Source organism: Stegodyphus dumicola, chromosome X1, assembly GCF_044657685.1.
Source record: "Stegodyphus dumicola isolate Sdum_Otavi_A_Nest chromosome X1, ASM4465768v1".
NCBI classification, from domain to species: Eukaryota; Metazoa; Arthropoda; class Arachnida; order Araneae; family Eresidae; genus Stegodyphus; species Stegodyphus dumicola.
In genome coordinates, this window is record NC_140780.1 from 15,519,290 (window position 1) to 15,542,784 (window position 23,495).

A 23,495-nucleotide genomic window follows, 5' to 3' on the forward strand; every position below is an offset into this window, starting at 1 on the left:
AGAAACATTCATGGGAGATTTTCTGCATTCAACTGATTTATAACCATATTTACACATGGCTTTCATTACTAGACCACATGCAGTAAACTCTGCACCTTTTAGTTAAGCCCCACTCATTAAAATGTTACCTGTTTAAATTTTATGACAGCTGCTGTTTGACTGACTGCTGCTATCCAGATGATACAGTTATTAGTAAGGCTGACTGCCATATCAATCTACCTGAGTTTGAATCCTGGAAAAGACATGTATGTTTGTAAGTGTACAGTGTTTATGTGGCAAAACGGCACTTAAAATAAATGGCGAGCTGAATGTCCTCTTTATGGTAAGGAAAGATGGGTAAGAGACCAATGACTGCCCATGGGGCGTATTCTCCATCAAAACTGGGATGGTGCTAAACAGTTAGCAAGGCCCAATGATACCTAACATATCAATGAAACGAAAATATGCAGGCCTTGCTTTAACCTTAGCTGTTTGACTGGCTGCCATCTTGACTAGTACAGTGGTTAGTGCTCCTGGCTGCTGTAACACTGGGCTCAGGTTCAAATCCCAGAGAAGGCAAGGATGCTTGTCAGTATATAGTGTCTGTGCAGTAAGCGGGCACTCAAAATACAAAGTGAGCTAAAAATCCTTTCAAATGGTTGGCAGTGGACATAGAGGAACAGAAGACTGTTGAACTGCACTACTTGGAATATTCTCCATCAAAACTCAGATGAACCTTAATGAGCTTAATATTGTAGCAGGACTACACCTGTACTACCAATGATGAAAAATTCGTTTGTTGCCCCACCTATACCTGTACCTGCTTGACTGACTAGCTGAAGCAGTTTAGCCTACAGAAATGTGCAACAGATTCTACTCATGATGGGTTAGTATAGTGAAAGCTTGATTATTCAAAACCTCAGGAAATGTCAAATGATTTCCATTCAAAAATCATAAATACTTTCACTTTGTCATTAAAAGCTCACATTTAAGATCATGTTAAAATACTGAAAAAGAAAAATGAATTTCAGACATTAAGTCAACGAATTTTCATAGACTTTAAACACATGAAAATTAAAACACCTTAATCGATTGTGAAATTTGAATCTGCAAAAGTCAGCAGAGATCCTGCCAAACTTCTAACCAACCACTTTGGCAGAAGTTTAAAAGTAGACTACTTTTAAATTTGGTAAGATAATCAACAGACACAGGTTACATACATAGAATACCCCCCCCCTCGGTCCCAAAAAACTTAAATCATTTATGATAATTTTCACATTCCATTGCCCCTGTCTACCCATTTTCAAATACAATTGCATACTTATGCCACTTAAAATATATTTTGCACACTTTTCTTGATGCTAAGATATCATAACTGAAAATACTGCACATCATGCCATTCAATTGAAGGCAAATTTCAATCATTTTTCCATAATGCAGCATCCTTCTTTACAAAAACTAAACTGGATTAATCTGACTTACATAAAACGATAGTGAAGATTTATGTTTGTTTATGATTTTCCATTTATCCATCGCTGGTGCTAAATCACACTATCTGGCAACAGTTTTAGTTTGTTGAAAACGGTACATCTATGAGGAATGCCCAGTTCTAAGGATGAATTCTTGGAAAATGCTTGATACAACAGTATGTGTGGGATATAAATCATATCTGAAAGACAGCTGTATAACTCTACTCACATGTCAGATGTTACAAGCAGGATTCCAAGCAGTAGTAATATGCATCAAAAATGGAAGATTATACTAAGAAGCATTTGGTTGAATACTTTCAATTAAATAATCTACGTAATAATAAACAGATACAGCTTATATTTCTGATCAGCAAAGCAGGAAGAAATAGCAACACAGATAATTTGTTCACAAGCTTTATATGTGTCAGTTGAGGCATTCCAAATAAAGGAAAAGGAAAAAAGAAAAAAAAAGAATAAGTATTTTTTTAGAAGCACATGATTTATGAATACAGAGATTTAGATTCTAGTCCATTCAGATTTTGAAAGTTATGGCATGGTATACAGCCATGGAAAAGTCAATATTTGACTGCATGCATTATGATTCTGAAATACTATACAGCATTCCACTCAAGAACTCATAATAGTTTGGTTTACTTAATTAGAGCAAAGAGCTTGAGGGCTATTTATCAAAGGGGATGAATGCCTTTGTGGAGGACTGTCTAAGGGAACTGGGCTTGTATACACATTACACATGGAGAAAAACCATGAATACACCCAAGCAGCCAGCCCTTTCCCTAGAATTTGCAACGCGGACTGAACAATTAGCATTCAGCAACTTTACCGTTTGGCCGCTGGTGGGCATAATTTATCTGATGCACCTCTTATATAATACATCTAAAACAAGAGTATATGTTCTGGATGTATCATCATCATATTTGTTAGAAATTTGATACTGTCACAGATTCCTCAATATTCTAGAATTTGTGTTCAGTTTTAAGCCAGAAAAGAGGTAATTTTCTAAGAGAAATGTAAAATATGCAAAACATAATGCAAAGAAAATCTAACTCAAAGGGATGAGAAAAAATTTTCAGTTTTAAAATGCATTTTGTGAAAACAGCAACATCCATGTTTCACATTAGAAATTGAATGACAAAATACTGTCCGTCCCTCCCTGGAAGTGCAATATACCGATTTCTCACAGAGAATATTCAGTAGGTTGTAGCTGACACTCATTATAGTAGATATATGAGAAATTATTACAATACAAGGCTAATAGTTGCCTTTCTATAAAATATATAATCAAATTTTCAAAAAAGTGGAAAATATAACAACATTAACATAAAATCATACAAACCTGCCAATAACAAGCAGCTAAATTCTGAATAGCACCAGCAGCAGCTTCAAGGGTTTCTGGATTTGAGCAACCAGATAGAAGCGACAAATAACACTGTACTACTTCTGGCTGCCACAGTAATGCCATACCACCTACAGGATCAGACTGACTAATTGGATTTTTTGTAAGTGGGACGCCTTCTCTTCGTTGCTTTTCTGCTGCTTGGGCAGCCTCTTTTTTCTTTTTATTAGCACCAAAGCAGCCAAGATTTTCCCCAACAGCTGAAAAGAAATTATACTTTATGAGACAGATCTTCATATTTTTCTAATTTTATAGTAATTGATATACATAAATGAAACTGATTATTAAGGAATTTAAGTTAAAAAAATCGAGACTAAATTATGATGAAATACACTACAGCATAACACTAAACATGAGGATACTATCTACAAAGCACATAAAAGGTGAAAATTAATTCCATCTACTAAGAATTAGACTCTTTATTAACAATTTATCAGGTTACTGCATTATTTACTGTACTCTTATAATGAAAAAAAAAAAAAAAATACAATTTTCTTCATTCTATAAAAAAAAGGGGGGGACTGGGGAAACAATTTTATTTGTCTTTCAAACTTAACCCTACACAAAATGTCTCCGGAATGCTCTTAGGAGGGCAACTGCACCTTGCCTTTACCCTTTTAGAAACTCCGCTCCTGCCTTCAAGATCTAAAAGCAGCATTAGTGCAGGAATAGGATCAACTGCCATATGGACCCATAAACTATCTCATTTCCAGTTAAGAAGTTTTATTGTGACAGCTGTAAGATTGCTGGAGGTGATAATACCCCTTATTAACCTCTGTTTTTATCTGATTTCACAACCTGCCTTAGTCCTTTCTGCATCAATGAGCCTTATGCATGATCACATGTGCAAACAATAATTGTTGCATGGCTTATTCACCACACTTCCCTACAAATTTCCCGCTTAGGCCCCCATAGCTTGATACTTACCAGCTATTTATTCATTAATATTTTTATTTAAAAATTAGAGTAAGAAAATAACATATCAAATGTATTTACGAATATACAATTGGTTCCTATCAAGCTACCAGAAGGAGGAGAAAAAGAGAAAACTACAGTATTAGTTATATCACCACACGGAAAGACAGTATATCAGCTTAGGTCCAAATCAAATTTCATAAAAAGTTTATTAGTTCTGGAAATACTAGACCAAGAATGAAAATTCTCTTCATTTTGAAAAAAAGTACTCTTTTGCTATAGTAAGTCTGATAACAAAATAAACATTTTAAAATATACTTTGATAAAAATTCTTACACTTCTTATATAAATAATTAAATTTGTACAGCACATTACAGATACTGGTAAAAATATTAATAACAATGTTAGTACCTATTGTGTGTGTAAGGTGTTATAAAGCAAACTAGCTTAATAAACTACTGATGATTTATAAACTATACTCATTATGTTTTATAATTACCTCTGATAGGGGCACTTGCTCTTGACTGCACAGGAGGAAACATGTGCTTATCATAATCTGGGTCCTCAACTTCTTGGCAACGATACGATAAATTCCTTAACACACAAACACAATTTTCAACACTTTTATTATCCATATCATTTTTTCCAGTTGCTGCGCGTACCAGATACACCATGGCTTCAACCAAACCTTCACAGATGCGAAGCTTTTTCCTAGCATATTCACCAGCTGAACTGACATTTCTAAAATGTACAAGATATATTTTTAGCTGTAATATCTGTACTATTGCAACAGCAATAGAGATGGCACATATGACAAAAAGATAAAACAAGCTTAAGTTCCTAGCATTATGGTGCATGTCAGAAAATAGCTTTGCTATGTATTAATTTAGTTTCATATTTTTCATTTTAAAGTTTTTGTTAAGGTACAGAATTTTATGAAGAGTTTCAGCATTATTTAAATATTAAATTAAACTTTTTGTATGGTCTTTATACAGCAAAACTTCTAGTCAGTAAAGTATTCCTCATGCTTTGATAAACTAAATAAACACAGACATGTATAATTTATGCTTTCATCAGGTTAAGTACAGTACAGTTTTAACATGAGTGAAGCCACCATCTCCTAAACAGGTAAATTTTGTTATGAAGTTGGAAGTTTAATAAAAGTAAATTAATTTCCATTGTTAATAAACAGTCACAAGTGAAATAAATTGATTGATTGATAACACTTTTAGAAAATTTTCGATCTTAAAGTGTGAAAGTTCTTTGCTAACTAATAAGATCTTTGCCAAGTTGTGTAATCAAAATTTGATTGCTAAAAATTCTGTTTAATACTTCACAAAGATACCACCCAACTCTCTAGGATATTGAGGGAAAAAATCCCGCCCGTCTTTGTCCCAGAACTTGCCTAACATTCCTGATGAAGGGGGAGTATAACAATACCTGCTGAAATATCCCCACAATATGGCTATATGAAAACATGCAGGCAGGCAGGAGATGACACAACTGTTCTTTGATACCTGTTTAAAGGGGGAAGGGAAAGTACTTTCATTACATGATCCACCACCATTACTGCTATGCTTCAACTGGGCCATTTCCAATTTTGCTTAAAATCTTATACTGGATACCTTTGTAGCAAAAAGGTTAAAGCACCATTTCCAGCTGAGAAAATTTTACAAAGGCCCTAAAACTGTAAAATTTAGTTTTGCAAATTTATATCTTAATAAATTTTTCTTCACTTAAGCAGTTAGTCACTTTGTACCATATCAACCCTTGATGATTTACTAAAACCTTCATCCATTGCCTAACTTTTCTTCTGAACTTGCTGACATAACAAAATTTTCAATCATTTTACAGTTTGATTCTGATAATCTTTTGTTAAAAACTGGATTCTCTTTCAAAATTCAATTTTAATGATGCCATTTCAATACTAAACAAGGAAATGCATCCGAAAAGCAAAATGCTTTTATTTATGCACAAAATTATAAAACTGCTATACCACAATCTTTATCAATTTTCTGGTGCTGCTGAATGGACCGTGGATTATTTCGAGGAAGGAGGCTGTCTGAAACAAATACCTTTTCAAATAGAGGAAACTCATTTGTATACCTCACATAATCAGATGAGCTCAGCCTTTTTGTGTTCATTATAACACAAAACTCAATTCAGTTTTCATTCTTGATACATTCATTTCACAAGGTTCTCATACTCCTTTGCTGAAAATCTGGTGCTAATTTAGCAAATGTAATTGGTAAATAGGCACAAGAATACTTACTTATCACTCCTTATATATTCTAATTTGAAAAATGCTCTTTTCACAAATAAAATGAAACACTAAAATGAAGGGAATTTAGAACATATATTTATGTTTCACTACTGTTTTCAAGGGTGGTGGTATAAACTACGAAAAGGAACTATACACAACTTAATATTTTTATTACATACATATTACGATGAATTTTCTGTCAATTACTAAAATCAGGGTTGCCACTCAAACAGGAGAATGAAATTCCCTGACTTTTCCAGGTTTTCCAGGTGTGTTTCAAGAAAATTCCAGTCTATCCACGTAATGTACGTTGGCTGTGCTAAGAGGTAAATTAATTATGGTATTACTTGTATTGTGTAGCAAATTCACTTAATTATTCAACAAATCCCAGAGGACATTTATTCTTAATTATTCTTGGTATACTTTGTTTGATAATTTTGTTTAGTTTTCCACTTAAGAAACTTAATAAAATTTAAGATATATAGATTGGATAACAAATGTATGTTTTATTTAATTATTACTCATGATCATCACCAGTTCAACATGAGGCTAATCCGGTCCTTATAAATCACAGCGCAATGCTAAATAGTTAGGTTAGATTTTAGGTAAATTTAATTTGCGTGAGGTATGTTCTTAAAAGGCACCTTAACACTTGAAAACACAAATATAATTATAATAGTTGTTGTTGTTTTCTCCACTGAAGATTGAGATTAGAATCTTCCCAATCTGGAATAAAATAAGGCGTTTTTTTTGCAGACATTCTGCAGCTAAACGAAAGAAAGAAATCTATTTTAATAAATTGGGGTATTTTATATTTATTTCGCAGCATACATAAGGAAAAAATATGTGCATTAAATTTCGTGATGGTATGTCATCATACTGCTATAATTAATTTCAGGATTATGCCAGAGAAAATTTCCTGAAATTTGGAAATATTATTTACTAATAATAAATAAATTTAGAGGGAAGAAGCAACATTAAATTATATGAATAACATACAAATAATTACTCAAAAATTGAATTAGAATAATCAACAATATTTTAGCGAATATAGTTATATTACATGGCTAGCCTAGATGACTGATTACTATTTTTTTATTTTACTGCAAAGTGGCAAGGTATTTATTAAAAAGAAAAAAGGTTTAAAAAGATTTTGCGGTAAAATTCTAGTATACGGTAAGGCTTTGGCACGATTTTGAAAATTGTCGCCAAGACCAAAATGACCCGTTTACTGCGCATCATGATGTCGCCAAATCCCATTATTATTCTAACCAAAGAACGTCTATGTAAAGAAGAAAACGTTCCATACAAGTAAAATGCTATTACGCCGTTAGAATGCGGAGGGAAAATTTGCCAAGGGATTTGGCGACGGAACCTGGCGGCCAGAATTTCCCTCTCCGCGATGTGTACAGGAAATTGAGAAACACGTGTTAAGAAGAAACGCTCTTTGACAAAAAGAATACTATGAAAATCCATTTTTAAAATTACTGCGAAAAATCCACGCAATAATTTTAAAAACGGATTTTCGTAGTTTTTTTCCTCCTGAAAATAAGTAACCCATGAATTAATTTACTTGCGCCAAAAAATATTTTCTTTTCCTTTAGAGTTTAACCACTTGCGCTAAGACTAAACTTCACGGTTGCGGTGCCGTGTGCTACAATATAACAAGCGGTAAAGTGTCTCATTTACGCCGCTCCGCATCTGCGAGTGCAATCCAGAGCTGTAACTCGAGAAATAAACAATCTTGTTGTTAGGCGACGTGCACACCACGTTATTTTCGATAAATGCTTATCGACGTGGTGTTCACGTCGCTCATGGTTTGAGACAAAAGCATCTTGACGTGCGTGGCACGTCTTTTTAGCGCAAGTCGTTAAAGAAATTTTAAACGATATTCATTTTATGAACTCTTGATAACGTGACCTTCGAACTTCGACACCGGTTTCGAGCTTTGGCGACAGATATCAGACATGCACAGCTGTTTCCCTCTATGATGGAACGGAGCCACGTCTGTTGCAGAGAGGTTTTCCTTCTTTACAATACATATTCTTTGATTCTAACCTCCATGGTACCGTATACTAGGATTAAACCCATTTTGTTTTATACGAGAACAGGTACTTTCTTTAGTTCATGCACTGCACATGCGATTCTCGAAAATCTGGAAACTTGCTTTGCCTTTCTAAAAGACAATCAAATTGGAGCTGCGAAAATTGGCTCTATGCCAGCTACCCGAATGACACTCACGTGATACATAATTCGCCAAAAAATTTATCTCTTCCGACGTCGGCGCAAAAATCGCTTTTTTTTGGCGGGATCGTTGTATGAACTTCCCTGACTCTTCCAGATTTTGACAAAAATACTTAAATTCCCTGACTTTTCCCTGAATATTTTGGTCAATTTTCGAATTCCCTGACTTTTCCCGGTTCTCCCGGTTTTCCAGGTAGCGTGGCAACCCTGTAAAATAATTTTGAATAGTAAATCTTTAACCATTAATGAATCAAACACATATCTAGAATTAAATTTAGTTCTCTGTGATTTAACAAACTTTTATAATGCAGTAATAAATCCTAACATCAGATAGTAATTAAATATGCCGATATCATTTCACGCATCACGTAAGATGCCTTCACTTTTTATTCTGAATAACACATTTGTATTATACTTGATAATTGTTACCTTGGGGGGAGGGAAGGAAGATGGCAAATAAACATAAAAAAACAAGGAAAAACTGTTAGTTTGTTTTTTTACAGATAGATAACATGGGATTGGATCATTACTTTGCTACTAGCTTCAACTACCATAGTTTTTACTAGTTGATTTAGTTTATTCCTTTATCACCAAACACATCGAATTATGGTGCAATTGCACCTTACATCCAGAGGTGTCTCTGTTATTTTGGCAAAGTCAAGAGTTCAAAGCAAAGTTCGTAAATTTACAAAAGTTCTTATCAGCGAGTGAATTAAGCACTGCCATATTAAAGCCTTGAAATTCAGTCTGTAATTCATATACAATACAAAGTCTGGAATCCAGACGTCCATTATCCAGAATAATCTATAATCCGGACCTCAAAGCCACAAACTTACGCATGCGCGTTTAGCAAAAAAAAAAAAAAAAAAAAAAAAAAAAAAAAAAAAAAAAACTTAACAACTTACATTGAAAGAAATGTTTAATAAAGTAAACAAATAAATATTAAGCTTTTTTTTTTTTTTTTGAAAAATTTTAATACTTTTTAGATTATAATTGCTCTTTATTTCATAAATTACGGTTTCATTTTGCAGCTAAAGGAAGAAAGAAATCTATTTAATGATATTTTAAAATAAATTGAAGCGCATTTTATATTTATTTAGCGAAATACATTAAGTAAAAAATATGCACACTAAATTTCATGATGGTATGTCCCCATACTGCTAGAACTAGTTTCACAAATGCGCCAGAGAAAATTGCCTGAAATTAGAAAGTAATAATAAATAAATCAAGAAGGAAGAAGCCACATTAAATGCTATGAATAACTTTAACTAATAATAAATTAATCAAGAAGGAAGAAGCCACATTAAATGCTATGAATAACTTTAAAATAAAGTTAATTGCTTAAAGTTAAAAATTGAAAGTATTTTGGCGATTATAGATGTATTAAACAGTTAGTTTAGATGATTAATAATTACTTTACTGCAAAATGTCAAATAAGGCATTTAAGAAAGAAGAGAAGGTTTAAGAGATTTTGTTTTATATGAGAATGGGGGGAATTTACTTTCGTTCAACTTGCAAATCTCTGGATTCTCGAGGTTACTAGAAACTTGCTTTTCTAAAAGGCAATTTGATTGGTGCTGCCAAAATTGTCACTACGCCAGCTATCCAAATAATGCTCATGCGATACATAATTCACCAAGAAAATTATCACTTCCATTGCTGGCAAGAAAATTGCTTTTTTGAGGATTGCGTACAAAATTCAAAGACTTTTCCAGATTTTGACTGAAATTTTTTAAACTCCCTGACTGGTCAATTTTCAAATTCTCAGACTACTAGTTTTCCAGGTAGCATGGAAACCCTGTAAATTGCTAATTTAGATGTTTGTAAAAGCCCATCTTATGTTCTCCTTCAAGGAAATTAGGTTTGTAATGCACCAGTATACACAACAGGTTTAAGGTACCTCCCCTCCACAGCCGAAAGTCACCCGGGGCATGTTCGGGAATGTTCTTTCTGGTGGAATCGATGGAAAATCTGGATTTGAATTATTTGGTTATGGGAAGGAACTTAACAGCTACATGCCTGAGGGATGGAATACCTTTGTGAAGCATTTTCACAGGGAAATTGGCTCAGATCCATGATAAGGGAAAAAAAAAAAAAAACACCCATGCAGCTAGCCTGTTTACCTCACCTGGGTTTAAACACCAGTCTCAAGTGATTTTACTGCTAGGACGCTTGTGGGCTTCTATTGTAAAATATTGGCTGATAAAGCACTTATTACCCAAATGCTGAAATGAAAGATTCTGCTCTGAACATAGAATATGCGGCCAAGCCCTATCTTACACAAAATTGTTTTAATCATGCATCTCAGTGCTATAAAAAACATTAGACCTTTAAGTGCATCATGAAGTCTTATAAACTTCTCTCTAAGATGCACACCAGCATTGGATTCTCGAGCAAAACAGATTTACAAGAAGTAAAGCACGCTTGGGCAAGGTAATCAAATATTGAACACAAATCAACAATCAATGAAAGAAGTACCAACTTAACATTCACTTTCTAAAAGGAAAGAGTGGTGATGCTGTCATGTATGCACTAGGGAATTTACATACTCTTCAAAGATTGTACAAATTTTCTACCGCGTACTTAACAGCGGAAATCTCTCATGCTGGTAACTATTGGTACATTATTATTTATATATTCATTTATTTTTATGGAATTCATCTTCCCAAGCCTTTTACAATATGAAGCATGGTTTTATTCCATTCACTGAATGCCTTTACACATTATTTTACACGGTATTTCATAAGTAATCTGTATTTATGTGTTTACAAGAAAATTTTCCTTGAGCTATTAAGTAGTTCCAAAATAATTTTTACATCTTTCAGGATGATAAAGCACCAAGTCATAGGGACGAACAGTAGGCCAATCACTAAACATCAATCTAACTGATATTTTAGATGAAACTGAAATACAGTAGTTAACTACAGCTATAAGTAGATGTAATTTAATTTCAATGGATGACCTTGACAAATTTCCAAGTAATATGCTCAAGCAATGTGTATTCAGACATAAAAACAAAAGTTTTGAAACCTGCTTAAAATTCATTCATTAATGTAAAATATTTGATATTCTATAATTTTACTTTATAATTTTTGTTTGAGTTTAAAAATTATTTGTAGTCTAAATCAATTTTAAAAAAGTCAGCTTTGAAGTTTCTTATTTTTTTTTTTTTTAATGCATAATATTTACAGTAATGTTCTTACTTTAGATCTCAATTACATCTTTTGGAATCTTTAATTAAGTAATGTTTAAACTGATATTTATTAAAATTAATTTTTAAAATATGGTTAGATGCACAAAATATGAATTACCATGAAGTGCTGCAAATATTTTGCACTAAGCTGTATTAAGTATGTTAAACAATTTAGATTTTTATAGTTATCCATATAATTTAATATAGTAACTACTACAAATTAAACTGTTGCAAAAAATAACACAAAATCAAGTTGGATTTTTTGGCACCTTTATCCTTTTGCTCATGTAGGTACAAATACACAGATAAATAGAGATGGGGGGGGGAATTCAACTATACAAACAACTTCTGGAAGAAAAGTGCAACAAAAATAAATACTGTGAAACTGTGCACAATTATTTTAAACAGAAATTAATACATTTCATAAATTAAAAAAAAGTATATATTCTCAAGTCATCACTTTCTATGCATAGCTTATACAAAGTTTCATATGTTTGCAGGAAATTAAAAAATTACAAAATTTTAGTGGCAAAAAAATTAAGCAGCTATATAATTGACTGATTTCATCTGTAAAACTACAAATTTCTGCAGTTCTGACAGCCTCACCTAATCAAATACTACATTTACTTCCGAGATTTTTTATAAGAAACTTTTAATTTCTATTTAGGACCAAAAACATTAAAACAACACTTAATATTTTTAAATATACCTTAAAACACCACTTGCATTACGAAAAACTGTAGACCAATATATATCATGAGGTTTTACTTGGTCTAATGGATTTCGTGAACGATCCCAGCCTGAATGTGGAATGATGACGTGATTAACAAGAACAGTTAGTGCATCATCAATAATAGGACGCTTTAAATCCTGTAAATTATAAGATGAGGAAGAATGATTACTTTTATAATATATGTATTAAACAGTACCAAAAGAAATACACAAGAACATTTCACACAAGTATACTTCAAATAAATTATAAAATTTTCAGATTATAATACTTGGCAAATTCTTTCTACCAACAACTTTGCAAAATCACATTACAAAGCACGAAAAGAAAGTAAGAGTACAGATAATTTCAGATGTACACCGATAACACAATTTATACCATTTAAGCAGGTACAGATATTATTTGATGAAATATATATTTTGACAATATTTAATACAGAGAATGAAAATCAGATTTCAGGGGGGGGGAGGTCTGCTTTAATTCACAGGTATTACCAGAATATTCAGTAAACATACTTCTAAAAACATTAGTACTTAAATACTCTATAAATGCATTTATTTATATGTAACTTAAAAAGCTTCGTATAACATAATTTTTAGTGAAATGTATCCTTGAACTTCTTTGCTTTTTCAATCATGGAGGAGAGGCTTGTAGCCCAAGATACCAAATATTTCCCATTCAAGAGTTACACTACCTATATTGTAGCTAAAGCTAGGCAAACTGCCAGTGGCCTTTTGATTGTAATTAAATCATGTCTCATGGTAGACTTTAAAATCATTACACAGATGAGCACTGGTCATGACAAAAGCGAGGGTACCTTTCTTACTACTAACTGGAAATTTGATAAGCATTTAAATTTTTTTCAATTTACTCTTCTCCAGAATGCAAATCAGACTTTTTCCCCTCTATGTCTCCAGGAGATCTGTCTCCACTGAGGATTTCTAAACACACTCACCTTATGGGTGATATAGTAACAGGAATTGACCTAGTGAGACAGCTGAAGAATTACTTAATTCCATGTCTTTAGACCAAGTATATAATAACAAGGACCCTCACATTTATTTACATTATAACGGTTCAAAAACCACACAAGATTTAGTAACTCCTGATCTTAGTCACTCTTGCGACCATAGGATACTTGAAGATCGTGGTTCCAGCCACCATCAGGTTATTACAGAGTTTGCCATTTCTGTTCCATGCTTTGATGGACACACATCTAAGATATCTTGGAACTTGAAGAAGGCCACCTGGAAACTTTCTGAACATTGATCTCTGTTCAAATACAGAACATAGATTCCTAAGAGATAAAATTATCATGTCTGCTAAAAGAGTAAAAGAGTATTTCACGGCATAAGGTGAAGAAATATAAATGTTTTTGTTCAACAAATCTGGAGGATGCAAAGCAGAAACGTGCAGGCAAAAACCAGATCTGACTGGCTGCTACCAAGATGTTGCGACTTTGAGAAGACAAGCTGCAATTTTTAAGAAAACATTCCGCCTAAAAGAGCCTCTTTTTCATGACTTCATATTAACTACCGACTTTCATAAAGATGGAAAAAAGGTTTACAGTTTTGCTATGAGTATTAATAATAAACAAGCAAATGGCCATAAACAACCCTTTGACTACAAGGATAGAATTATCACTTCTGATTCCAGGGTTGCAAATTCCTTTTGTGCAATACTTTTCCAGTCTACAGCACAAAGAAGGTTACACAAGATATCTTTCTAAGAAAATAATCCAAAACCTTAAAAACAAAATGAAAGCCTGTTGTGTGAAGATGAGGAAATATTTAATGCCTCTATAAATTTAAGTGAACTAAAGATAGCACTGAATTACCTAAAACCATGCAAGTCCCCATGCAAGGACAGTACTTTCACTGAATTTCTCATGCACTTGGGTTCTAGAGCATATGAAACTATTCTGATTATTTTTTAATATTATCTGGACCACTGGAACTCTTCCTTCTCAAGGCATAAATTTACAATTATTCTGATCCATAAAAGGATAAAGACCCAAGTCTTATATCAAGTTATAGATTAATATAACTCACACTTTATGCAAGACCATGAAAAGAATAATTTTTTCAAAATTAAATTTATATCTTGAAACAAATAAGGTCTTTGAAGAAAAACAAGTTGGCTTCAGAAGGTTCAGGTCTATTAACCAACAAGTGGCATTATTAAGCCAGTCCACTAACGATGCTGAGGACAATATTTCAAAGATTTCAGATATCCACATTCATTCTAACATGATTAATTGGTATTACGGCCTTCTGAATAATGGCTTTGCAGGGTTAGGTACAATTGCCATTTAAAGTACAGAACTCTGGGGCATTTTTCAAACGTGGTCTTTTTATAAGACTCCAGAGCAGTAATTCAAGCTATTGACTTACCAGTGAATCCCGCTATTGTTGACTGCTATTTCGATCTTCTTAATTCTTAATTGCCTCTCAGGTTATGATAAAGAGGTTGTACTTCAATGGATTTGCGCCCATTGTGGAGTTCATGGTAATGAGATCGTCGATTTCTCGGCTAAGGAGGGTTCTTCTGTTCTTCAAACATCACAGCCTAGTCTACCTTTCAACTCCAATAAGTTAATGGTTAGAAAAGTCTTTAGACTCCTTTTTCCAAGAACTCGCAGACAGAAATAAATAATTGTTTAGACAGATTCTTGAAGTACCTGAATGGCCCAGAAAGAAATCTGTCACATTTTCCCCACCTTATATCTGGTAATGACTGCCTTCATAAGCACCTTCCAACGCATGAATGTTGCTCCAGACGCTTTGCAATCTTAAGGAAGACATTGACTGGGCATGTAAACGCCCTGCCCTTCCTTATATTTGGTTTGGGAGTGCTACTGGATGGCGAGGAACTCGCTGAGTTTATGGATATATTGATGTCAATTTTCTTGTTTTTTTTTTTTTTTTTTTTTAAATTTGATATCCAGTTGTCTTGTAACATGACATTAGGAATATTTAAAAAAAAAAAAAAAAAAAAAAAAAAAAAAAAAAAAAAACTTTATTGCTCTCTCTATACATATTAAAGAGACCATTATCGGAATGAACATCTTTGAGTTTACTTTCCACACATTTTACATTTCCAAAATACAGCATAGATTAAAGTTACTGAACATCAACTTCTGTAACGATTTTATTCATAAACTATGTCACATGCTGATTAATGATAAGTTGTATGCAAAGCTCAGATGCTAACACTATAAAAGTGGAGTAACTACACAATAACTATAGTAGTTTCTGAACTGAAATTCAATCTTCATAATTCTTTTTATAAAAAAAAATTAAACTGATTTTTAAACAACCATATGATTGAAGCATAATGTTTAGTCCTTTTACCATATACAGTCAAAAGTCGTTAATTCAGACACCCATAATCCGGGATGATCTATAACCCGGACCTCAAAGCTAAAAACTTTCTGTGCATGCGCCGCGTTGGCACATGCGCTTCACACATGCACGTAAGACCTTGACTACTGCGCATATGCGTGTGCACAAGTGCAGAACACGTTTTCCCCCGCGCGTTTAATGTATAACGGACGGTGTAAGCTAAAATTATCTAATTCAGTTAATGTTAATGATTGCGTTGTTCCTTAATCTTCGAATTGGATCCCGCTTATTATTTTTTGCAGACTGTAAGAGCAATTTTATAAAAGTAAACTTGAACTTTCGATTATGTCAAATAGAATTTCCTATGCTGGAACTTCCAAAGGATCTACAAAACGAAAGTATGTTTCGATGTCCAACAAACAAAAAGTGGAATTGCTGCAAAAAATGGATAAAGACATGAAGAATGTGACAGAGAGGTTAGTGAAAACGAAAAAATTTGGATTGACAAGTTAGTCGGTATTCTCGGCACAGCAATTAACAGGACTTGAGCAGCGGAACTTTGTAACTGAACAAGAAATTATGTCTGTTTATAGAATTAAAGAGAAAGTATTATCACATAAAACGAAGAAACTTAAACAACTTACATTGAGAGAAATGTTTAATAAAGTAAACAAATAAATATTAAGCTTTTTTTTTTTTTTTTTTTTTTTTTTGTAAATTTTGATACCCTTTAGATCATAATTGTTCTTTATTTCATAAATTACGGTTTCATATTTTTAATTTTAGAATTTCTGCATGTTATCTTACGAGATTTAAACTGATGATCTATAATCCGGAATCGTCGAAGTCCCGACGAGTCCGGATTAACGACTTTTGACTGTATTAATTTATGCATTGGATGGATATTAATCAAGCAGTAACTTTTCAAATGCATATAAAGGGTGTCCCAAAATTAATGCAAGATTTGAATTCAATATAAAAGAGTTTAGTCTTTAGATATTTATTTTTTAAGTGAATCATAAAGTACACAGGATAGGGTTATTTATGGAATAACACATCGGGCAAATGACCTCCACGGCTTTGCTGGCACATATGCACCCTTTCGTCAAAATTTTTCATGACCTTTCTGCATAACTGTGGTTGAGTTTCATTGATGCAGCATTTAATTTCCTCTTGTAAAGCACATGTGGTTGTGGGATTGTTGACATAGACATCTGACTTCAAATAACACCATAAGAAGAAATCTAATGGTGTTAAATCACATGATCTAGGGGGCCAATTCTGATCACCAAAATGAGAGATTATACATTCAGGAAATGTCTCGTGCAGTAATTGAAATGTTTCATTGGCTGTATGGCATGTGGCACCGTCTTGTTCAAACCACATATTGGCCACATCAATATCATTGAATTTCAGCAGAAAGAACTGTGTTATCATATCGCAATATCGAGAACCATTAACAATTATGCTTGACCAGACACATTCTCAAAAAAGTATGGTCTGATGATGCCTCTTCCTTAAAATTTGCACCAAACAGTGACATATTGTGGGTGCATTTGTTTTTCGCTACTCACACGTGGGTTCTCCAAGCCCCAAACACGGCAATTTTGGTGATTAACAAAGCCATCACGGTGAAAATGTGCTTCATCACTTAGGATTATTTTGCTCAAAAAAGCAGCATCCACTTTTTGATGATTTATAATCCATTCCAAGAACTCTCTTCTCTATTCATGGTCATTAGGCTTCAGTCGTGTTAATTGAATTTTGTAAGCATGAAGACACAGATCTTTTGTGAGTATACGCTGTAGACCTGAAATTTGCAATTTCTGTCCACGACGGCGAATTGATGTTCCTGGGTTTTCACCAACACTCTCACACACTGCTTCAATATTGACATTTGAACGGCTTGTTTTTGGACGGCCGGTGTGTTTAGCATCTCCAACTGTTCCAGTATCCACGAATTTTTCAATTAATCTTTCCACAATTGACGAGGTTAAAACACTTTACCATATTTTGTGTAAAATTTTCGAACTGCGGCTGCTAAACTTTCATTATCTTTAAAATATTGTTCAATAATGAAGACATGTTGTATCGCATAATGCTCCATTTTCACTAACCCTAAACTCTCGGCTTTCAAACTGTTTTTTTTTTTTTTTTTTTTTTTTTTTTTTTTCCCCAGGGTTGTTAACAACTTAATGGGAAAATGCGCCAACTTCAAATCTTGCGTTAATGTTGAGACACCAATTACTTTAAAACAATATTCTTTCCATGGTTCAAGCCATTAATTGCATGACTGACAAATGCATCCAATGAACTGACACAGCATTTTACAAATTATGTTGATCTGTTTATTAGAAACACTTTTAATTAAAGCTTATGCAATCAAAATATGCACTCAACAATGGCAGTTTAACAGATGTTTGAAATTCAGTGAACGGGCTATCTACATGCTGCACCATGGCAAAACAGGCAAATTAAATGTTTATACTAAAATTTTACCGAAAATACACTGAAAAATAAAACTTGTGTTCTGGTATGAAATGCTACATTTTTTGGGTCCACAGACATAAACAACAGTTCTAAGATCTTGCTTTAAGCTTATCTTAGCAGGGAAATCTTAATTTTCCCACTCAGTTACCTCTACTTTTCAGAAATATTTATTACATTCCACCAATTTATTTTATGCTTTTTGCTTACAACTCAAATCACATTCACTTTCTTAATCACAGTCCTTTTCATCACTCACTTTGCAAAGCCAATCTAGCCATACAATTTAGATTTCAACTACATTCTAGCTTTTCTGCAACATGTCATTAAAAGAAGAAATTTAACGAAATATTAAAAAACTAATAAATATAAATACTGGCATAAAGAAAACGTACTTACTAGGCATTTTAAAATTCAGTAATTCGTGTGGAGAACAAGTTTTATCAATCTTTAAGTACATTATATAAACAAGATAATCATTGTGAGAAAAAAAATATTAATGGCTTATCTACATATCATGAAAAAGAACTAAGTATGGGTGTCACACAGATGCAACCAGTCAGATGAAACCTAAAGATATGTAAACGTGCATTACAGATATTATTGATGCAAATAATAAAGTTTAAATAAAGATATCCTGATATTGGTTTTGTTTATTTCATTATGGCAAAGCACACTAGAGCTATCTATGCAAGTAGAGGACTGCTTCTGTGAAGAACTTTCGATAGGAAAGTGGCTTGTATCCATGTTCCACATGGGAGAAAACCACGAAAATGCCTATGCAGCCTGCACATTCATCTGAATCAAACACAGGTTGAACTACCAGTATTCAATAATACTAGGCAGCTAGTGGGCACCAATATCATGACAAATAGTGTTACCTCTTAGGGGACATATCTTCTTGAACATTTTATGAATCTGATGGGAGAAAGTAAATCATTTTATCTGGGATTCCCACTAAATCAACTCTAAGGGCTTGTTTCTACTTCTGTATATGCATTTCTCCAATCAGCGAATGAATTCACTTTGACTGACATCTGCAATCCGGTCGATTTGTGGTGATGAATGACGTACGGATGGAGTTCAAGTTCGATTTGTATGTCTGTGGAAGCATTGGGATTACGTGGTAAAAAAGTAGCAATCGGGTGTCATAACCAAAATCTAATGGTGGCAGAAGCAGCGAAGAAAGCTGGATCAGGGAAAGAATGTTTTGCTAATACTTATTTCTGAATTAAAATTATAGCGAGAAATCTGCATACTGAAAAAGACAGCAATCAACTGAATTTAGTTAAAAAAAAAAAGATAACTGAAACTACAGTAGTAGTTTGCAGAGAGCAGCGAGAAAATCAGGTGCAAAAAGTATAATTCCAAGACCATGAAATATCAAAATTTGTCCTTACAATTATTTCCAAGTTCTGCATACGCATTTACTTTTAATGAAAATTAACGTCTGACTATCAAACTGCTATAGCAAAATTAAGGCATTAACAGATCTTTTTTCTTTTGAAACTGGTAAAAAATAATGTTACTTATATATTAAATTGGATAGCCTTTCAAATATTCTACAGTGTTAAAAAGTATGTTAAATTTGTATGTCTATATTTATAAATATACCTTTTTGGCTAACATATATTTGTAAGCACATCTTTCACTTGGAATATATTTTAGCAGTCTGTCTGATTTCAATCGGAACGCAGCTTTAAAATGTTTTTGTAAGAAACACCCTTCAAGCTGAAGAACAAACTCTGGTGAATGTTTTAAACGATGGCACACTGAAAGAAGACCAAAAAATTTAGTTTTAAGAATTAATTTTCTTGATAAAGTATATAAGGCGAAACTACTGATCATGTCTGTGTAATGATAGCTTAGTGGTAAAGGTGACAGGATTTGCCTTTTGGGGTCGTGAGTTCGAATCCAATACTCTTTTTCCACCTTGTTTGCAACTTTCTTAGCTTCGTCTTCCAATTTGATCTATATTTATACTTTTATACTTTATTTCTATTATTATGTGCATTTAATATAATGTTTTATTTATGATCTTATTTATTTAAATTTTCTCCACAAGAATTTCTATTGAAAGTTATAATATAATACAACTTTAAAGCATACTCCTTGTATTATATATTCGTTTCACTTTCATGTGAATGTACATACATGTGCTGAGATTTTGGGATGTTTCCAGCTCTAAACTTTAAACACCACCAATTAATGTGAGACAGTATTAATGCCCTAAATAAAACATTTTTTAAAAAACTTATAATAACTGCTTTAAAATTCAGACCTCTCTAGCTGAAGCAGAGGAATTAATTAAATATTTTCATTTTCTTTACCTTGGGTATGTATACAAGTCAAAAGTCTTTAATCCGGACGTCCATAATCCAGAATGATCTATAATCCGGACCTCAAAGTTGCAAACTTTCTGCATGTGAGCTTACACATGCGCATATGCATTTATGCACGTGCATAATACGTTTACGCATGTGCGTTTAATGTATAACGGACGGTATAAGCTAAAATGATCTAATTCAGTTAATGTTGCAGATTGCGTTGTTCCTTAATCTTCAAATTGGATCCGGCTTATTATTTTTTGCAGACTGTTAGAGCAATTTTATAAAAGTAAGCTTGAACTTTCGATTATGTCAAAAATAATTTCCGATTCTGGAGCTGCCAAAGGATCTACAAAGCGAAAGCATGTTTCGATGGCCATCAAACAAAAAGTAGATAAAGGTATATCCTTTGTTTCTCTAACCATTCCAAAATCTGTTTATCAATTTCACGCTGCTCTGTGTGTGTATGGGGGGGGGTTGCGGCGCGCAATGAACTGGAAGTTGATCTGTCAGCACTATCCTTATCTTCAGGGCAGATGTTTTTATTTTATTCAGTTTAAAATTCCTTATTAAATGTAGTATTTCATCTCGATGGTTCCGTCTTTGATATGATTTAAATCAAATTCCTCGTCATTATAAGTATCACGAATAGACGTCAAATATTTTTCTGGTTGCGATTTTCTAACTTCGGCTATGCATAATGTATGCTTTATGCATGCGCGTGTTGAAAGAAATGTTTAATAAAGTAAACAAATAAATATTAAGCCTTTTTTTTGTAAATTTTGATACCATTTAGATCATAATTGTTCTTTATTTCATAAGTTATGGATTCATATTTTTAATTTTATAATTTCTGCATGCCATCTTACCAGATTTAAACTGATAATCTATAATCCGGAAGTCCTGACGAGTTCGGATTAAAGACTTTTGACTGTATATAAAGAGAAAAAAACTTCTATAAAAAGATATGAATTCAAAATTTATAAATTAAAAATATTTAATGGATTATGCATATAACAGCGCATAGTGCATTTTAAAACAAATGAGATTTCTAATAAATTATAGAGCTATGACACTGAAAAAAACATGCTAAAATTTTATATGCTATCTGTTTTCTCCCGAAATATGGGCATATTTTGAAAATATGCAGTCTCATTTGGCCGAGAGCCGTCTACACGCATCGCAGATTTTGTGTAAATATTGTGAACCTTTCTTTACTCTTGCTCTGTATTTTTAAAGTACCAGCTATTTTTAAATGTGTTTAACTTTTTTTTATTTGTTTTGCAGTAACAGTACATTTTAGTCTTGATTACATATTATTTCGTTAATATTTAAGGCTTCTAGAAACACAAAGAAATTTTTAAAAATTCCTTCAGCTTCTATGCAATTAGAGATGTTCATAATTTACATTATTACCTTACTTATCTAAAAATTGCTAACGTGCTTTACTTTCACAATTCATAAGCAGAAATAAAATTTTCCAATAACATCGAATTTATTGTAAGTGTCTGAATCCTGTTAAGTTAAATACAGAGACATCTGGTGGCAATAAACGCGATCGACCACTGAACTTCCGCACGCGTAAATCCAACGCAATAGTGTAAATGGTCATCTGTCTGCATATGTGTTTCTCCCAATGACGCTATGTGCTAGCAATGCAATAATGGAAACGGGGCTTAACTGTACTATGGGCATAGTTCTGTGATCTCTTCAGTTTTATTAGCATGTATTGGACACAATAATATCGAGTTATATTTAAATTCACTAGGAGCTCTATTAAAAAGAACGGACGAAAGTCTTAAAAAAGGGGGAGAATGCTTTTGAGCCTCGAATATGCCACCAAGATTGCCACCATAATTGCCGATTTTTGGAAGACGGATAAATACAAACAAGTCTCCTCTAAGCCACTCGGAGTGTTAATGGTTCAAATCTACATTGATTGCACAATCTATTCAAAGTGATTGTACAATCTTAATTGCAACCCCAGATGGAGGCAAACAATCTATATAATTGTGTACCTTTGCCTATGTATAATACTTCTTTTTCATAAAATCATATAAGGAGATGGTTGGCAGTATTGATACCCTTCATTCACAGTCTTTTTATGTAATTTTCTTTCATGATGTTTCTTGAGTATCAGAGTGTTTAATCAGTGAAGTAGTCTTACCAATGAAATTTGGATTATAAGCTCCCTCAGTGTCAGCGTTTCAGTATGAATAGAAAAATTACTAACTAGTTAATCTAATCACAGCCAGCAAAGAAGGTGAAAACTGAATAACGACTCTGCTCAAATGACACAACTACAGTACTATGCAATACAGACCCTGTTGAGAGTAAGTACACACTGCCCTCAGAGGTTAATGCTATATGTTGCAATTTTAATAACTAAGCTGAATTCTGCAATAAATAATAATGGGTAGTGGTTAAAAAAATGGATGTGGAGCTTGGGAAAAGTTGGTGCTTTAGAAATACTTTGTAAAATACAAGGTTTGAGCATTTTTGCACCAATTAATGAATGCTATTGGTAAATATAAATCAGATCAGATTCTTTCTTTCAAATCAAATTTCCAAACTTAAACAAAAAGCAAAACTACATTTAAAAAAAAATTGTATGCTGCAAAGCTTTCAAAATTAAACCACAAATACATTTAGAACAGCATAAAACAGGGGTGGCCAAAGTGTGGCTCGTGAGCCTGATATGGCTCTCGCAGGCAACTTGTGCGGCTCGTGCATATAAAATATATGTATAAAATATGGTAACCTAAAACTATTCAGTGTCCAAAAAGGAGAAATTAATTAGTTTAGACTATTTTTATAAAGTTATCAGGGATTTTTTTCTATTTAAAACCTCCTCCACTACTTCTACAATGATGTAAACTTGAGACTTTTAGAAAATCTAGATGCGGCTCTCAAACATTTCTCAATTCAAACGTGCGGCTCTTACTGACATGAAGTTTGGCCAACACTGGCATATAAAGTAGGTAGAATAATCCTTTTGTCATAGAAAATAATGTGCAAATTAGCATAAAATGGAATCAACTTGGACCACTCCTTACAGATATCTTAATAATTTATATTGTGCGTTTTAGAACGGAATTATAATAGTATAGCACAATGAGTGAATAATCCT

The 23,495-nt window shown here is 33.1% G+C and overlaps 1 protein-coding gene across 11 annotated transcripts in view; it reads right to left on the bottom strand.

Moving 5' to 3' along the window:
* Positions 1–23,495, bottom strand: part of p120ctn (adherens junction protein p120) — a 443,159-nt gene that overhangs the window by 18,164 nt on the left and 401,500 nt on the right. For all 11 annotated transcript variants that reach the window (XM_085808405.1, XM_085808404.1, XM_085808403.1 and 8 more), the window contains 3 exons: positions 12,187–12,347; positions 4,277–4,518; positions 2,803–3,062 (listed from right to left, as the gene is read on the bottom strand). In XM_085808405.1, the coding sequence (XP_085664531.1) occupies positions 2,803–3,062; positions 4,277–4,518; positions 12,187–12,347 (663 nt within the window). The remainder of the gene's footprint in view (positions 1–2,802; positions 3,063–4,276; positions 4,519–12,186; positions 12,348–23,495) is intronic.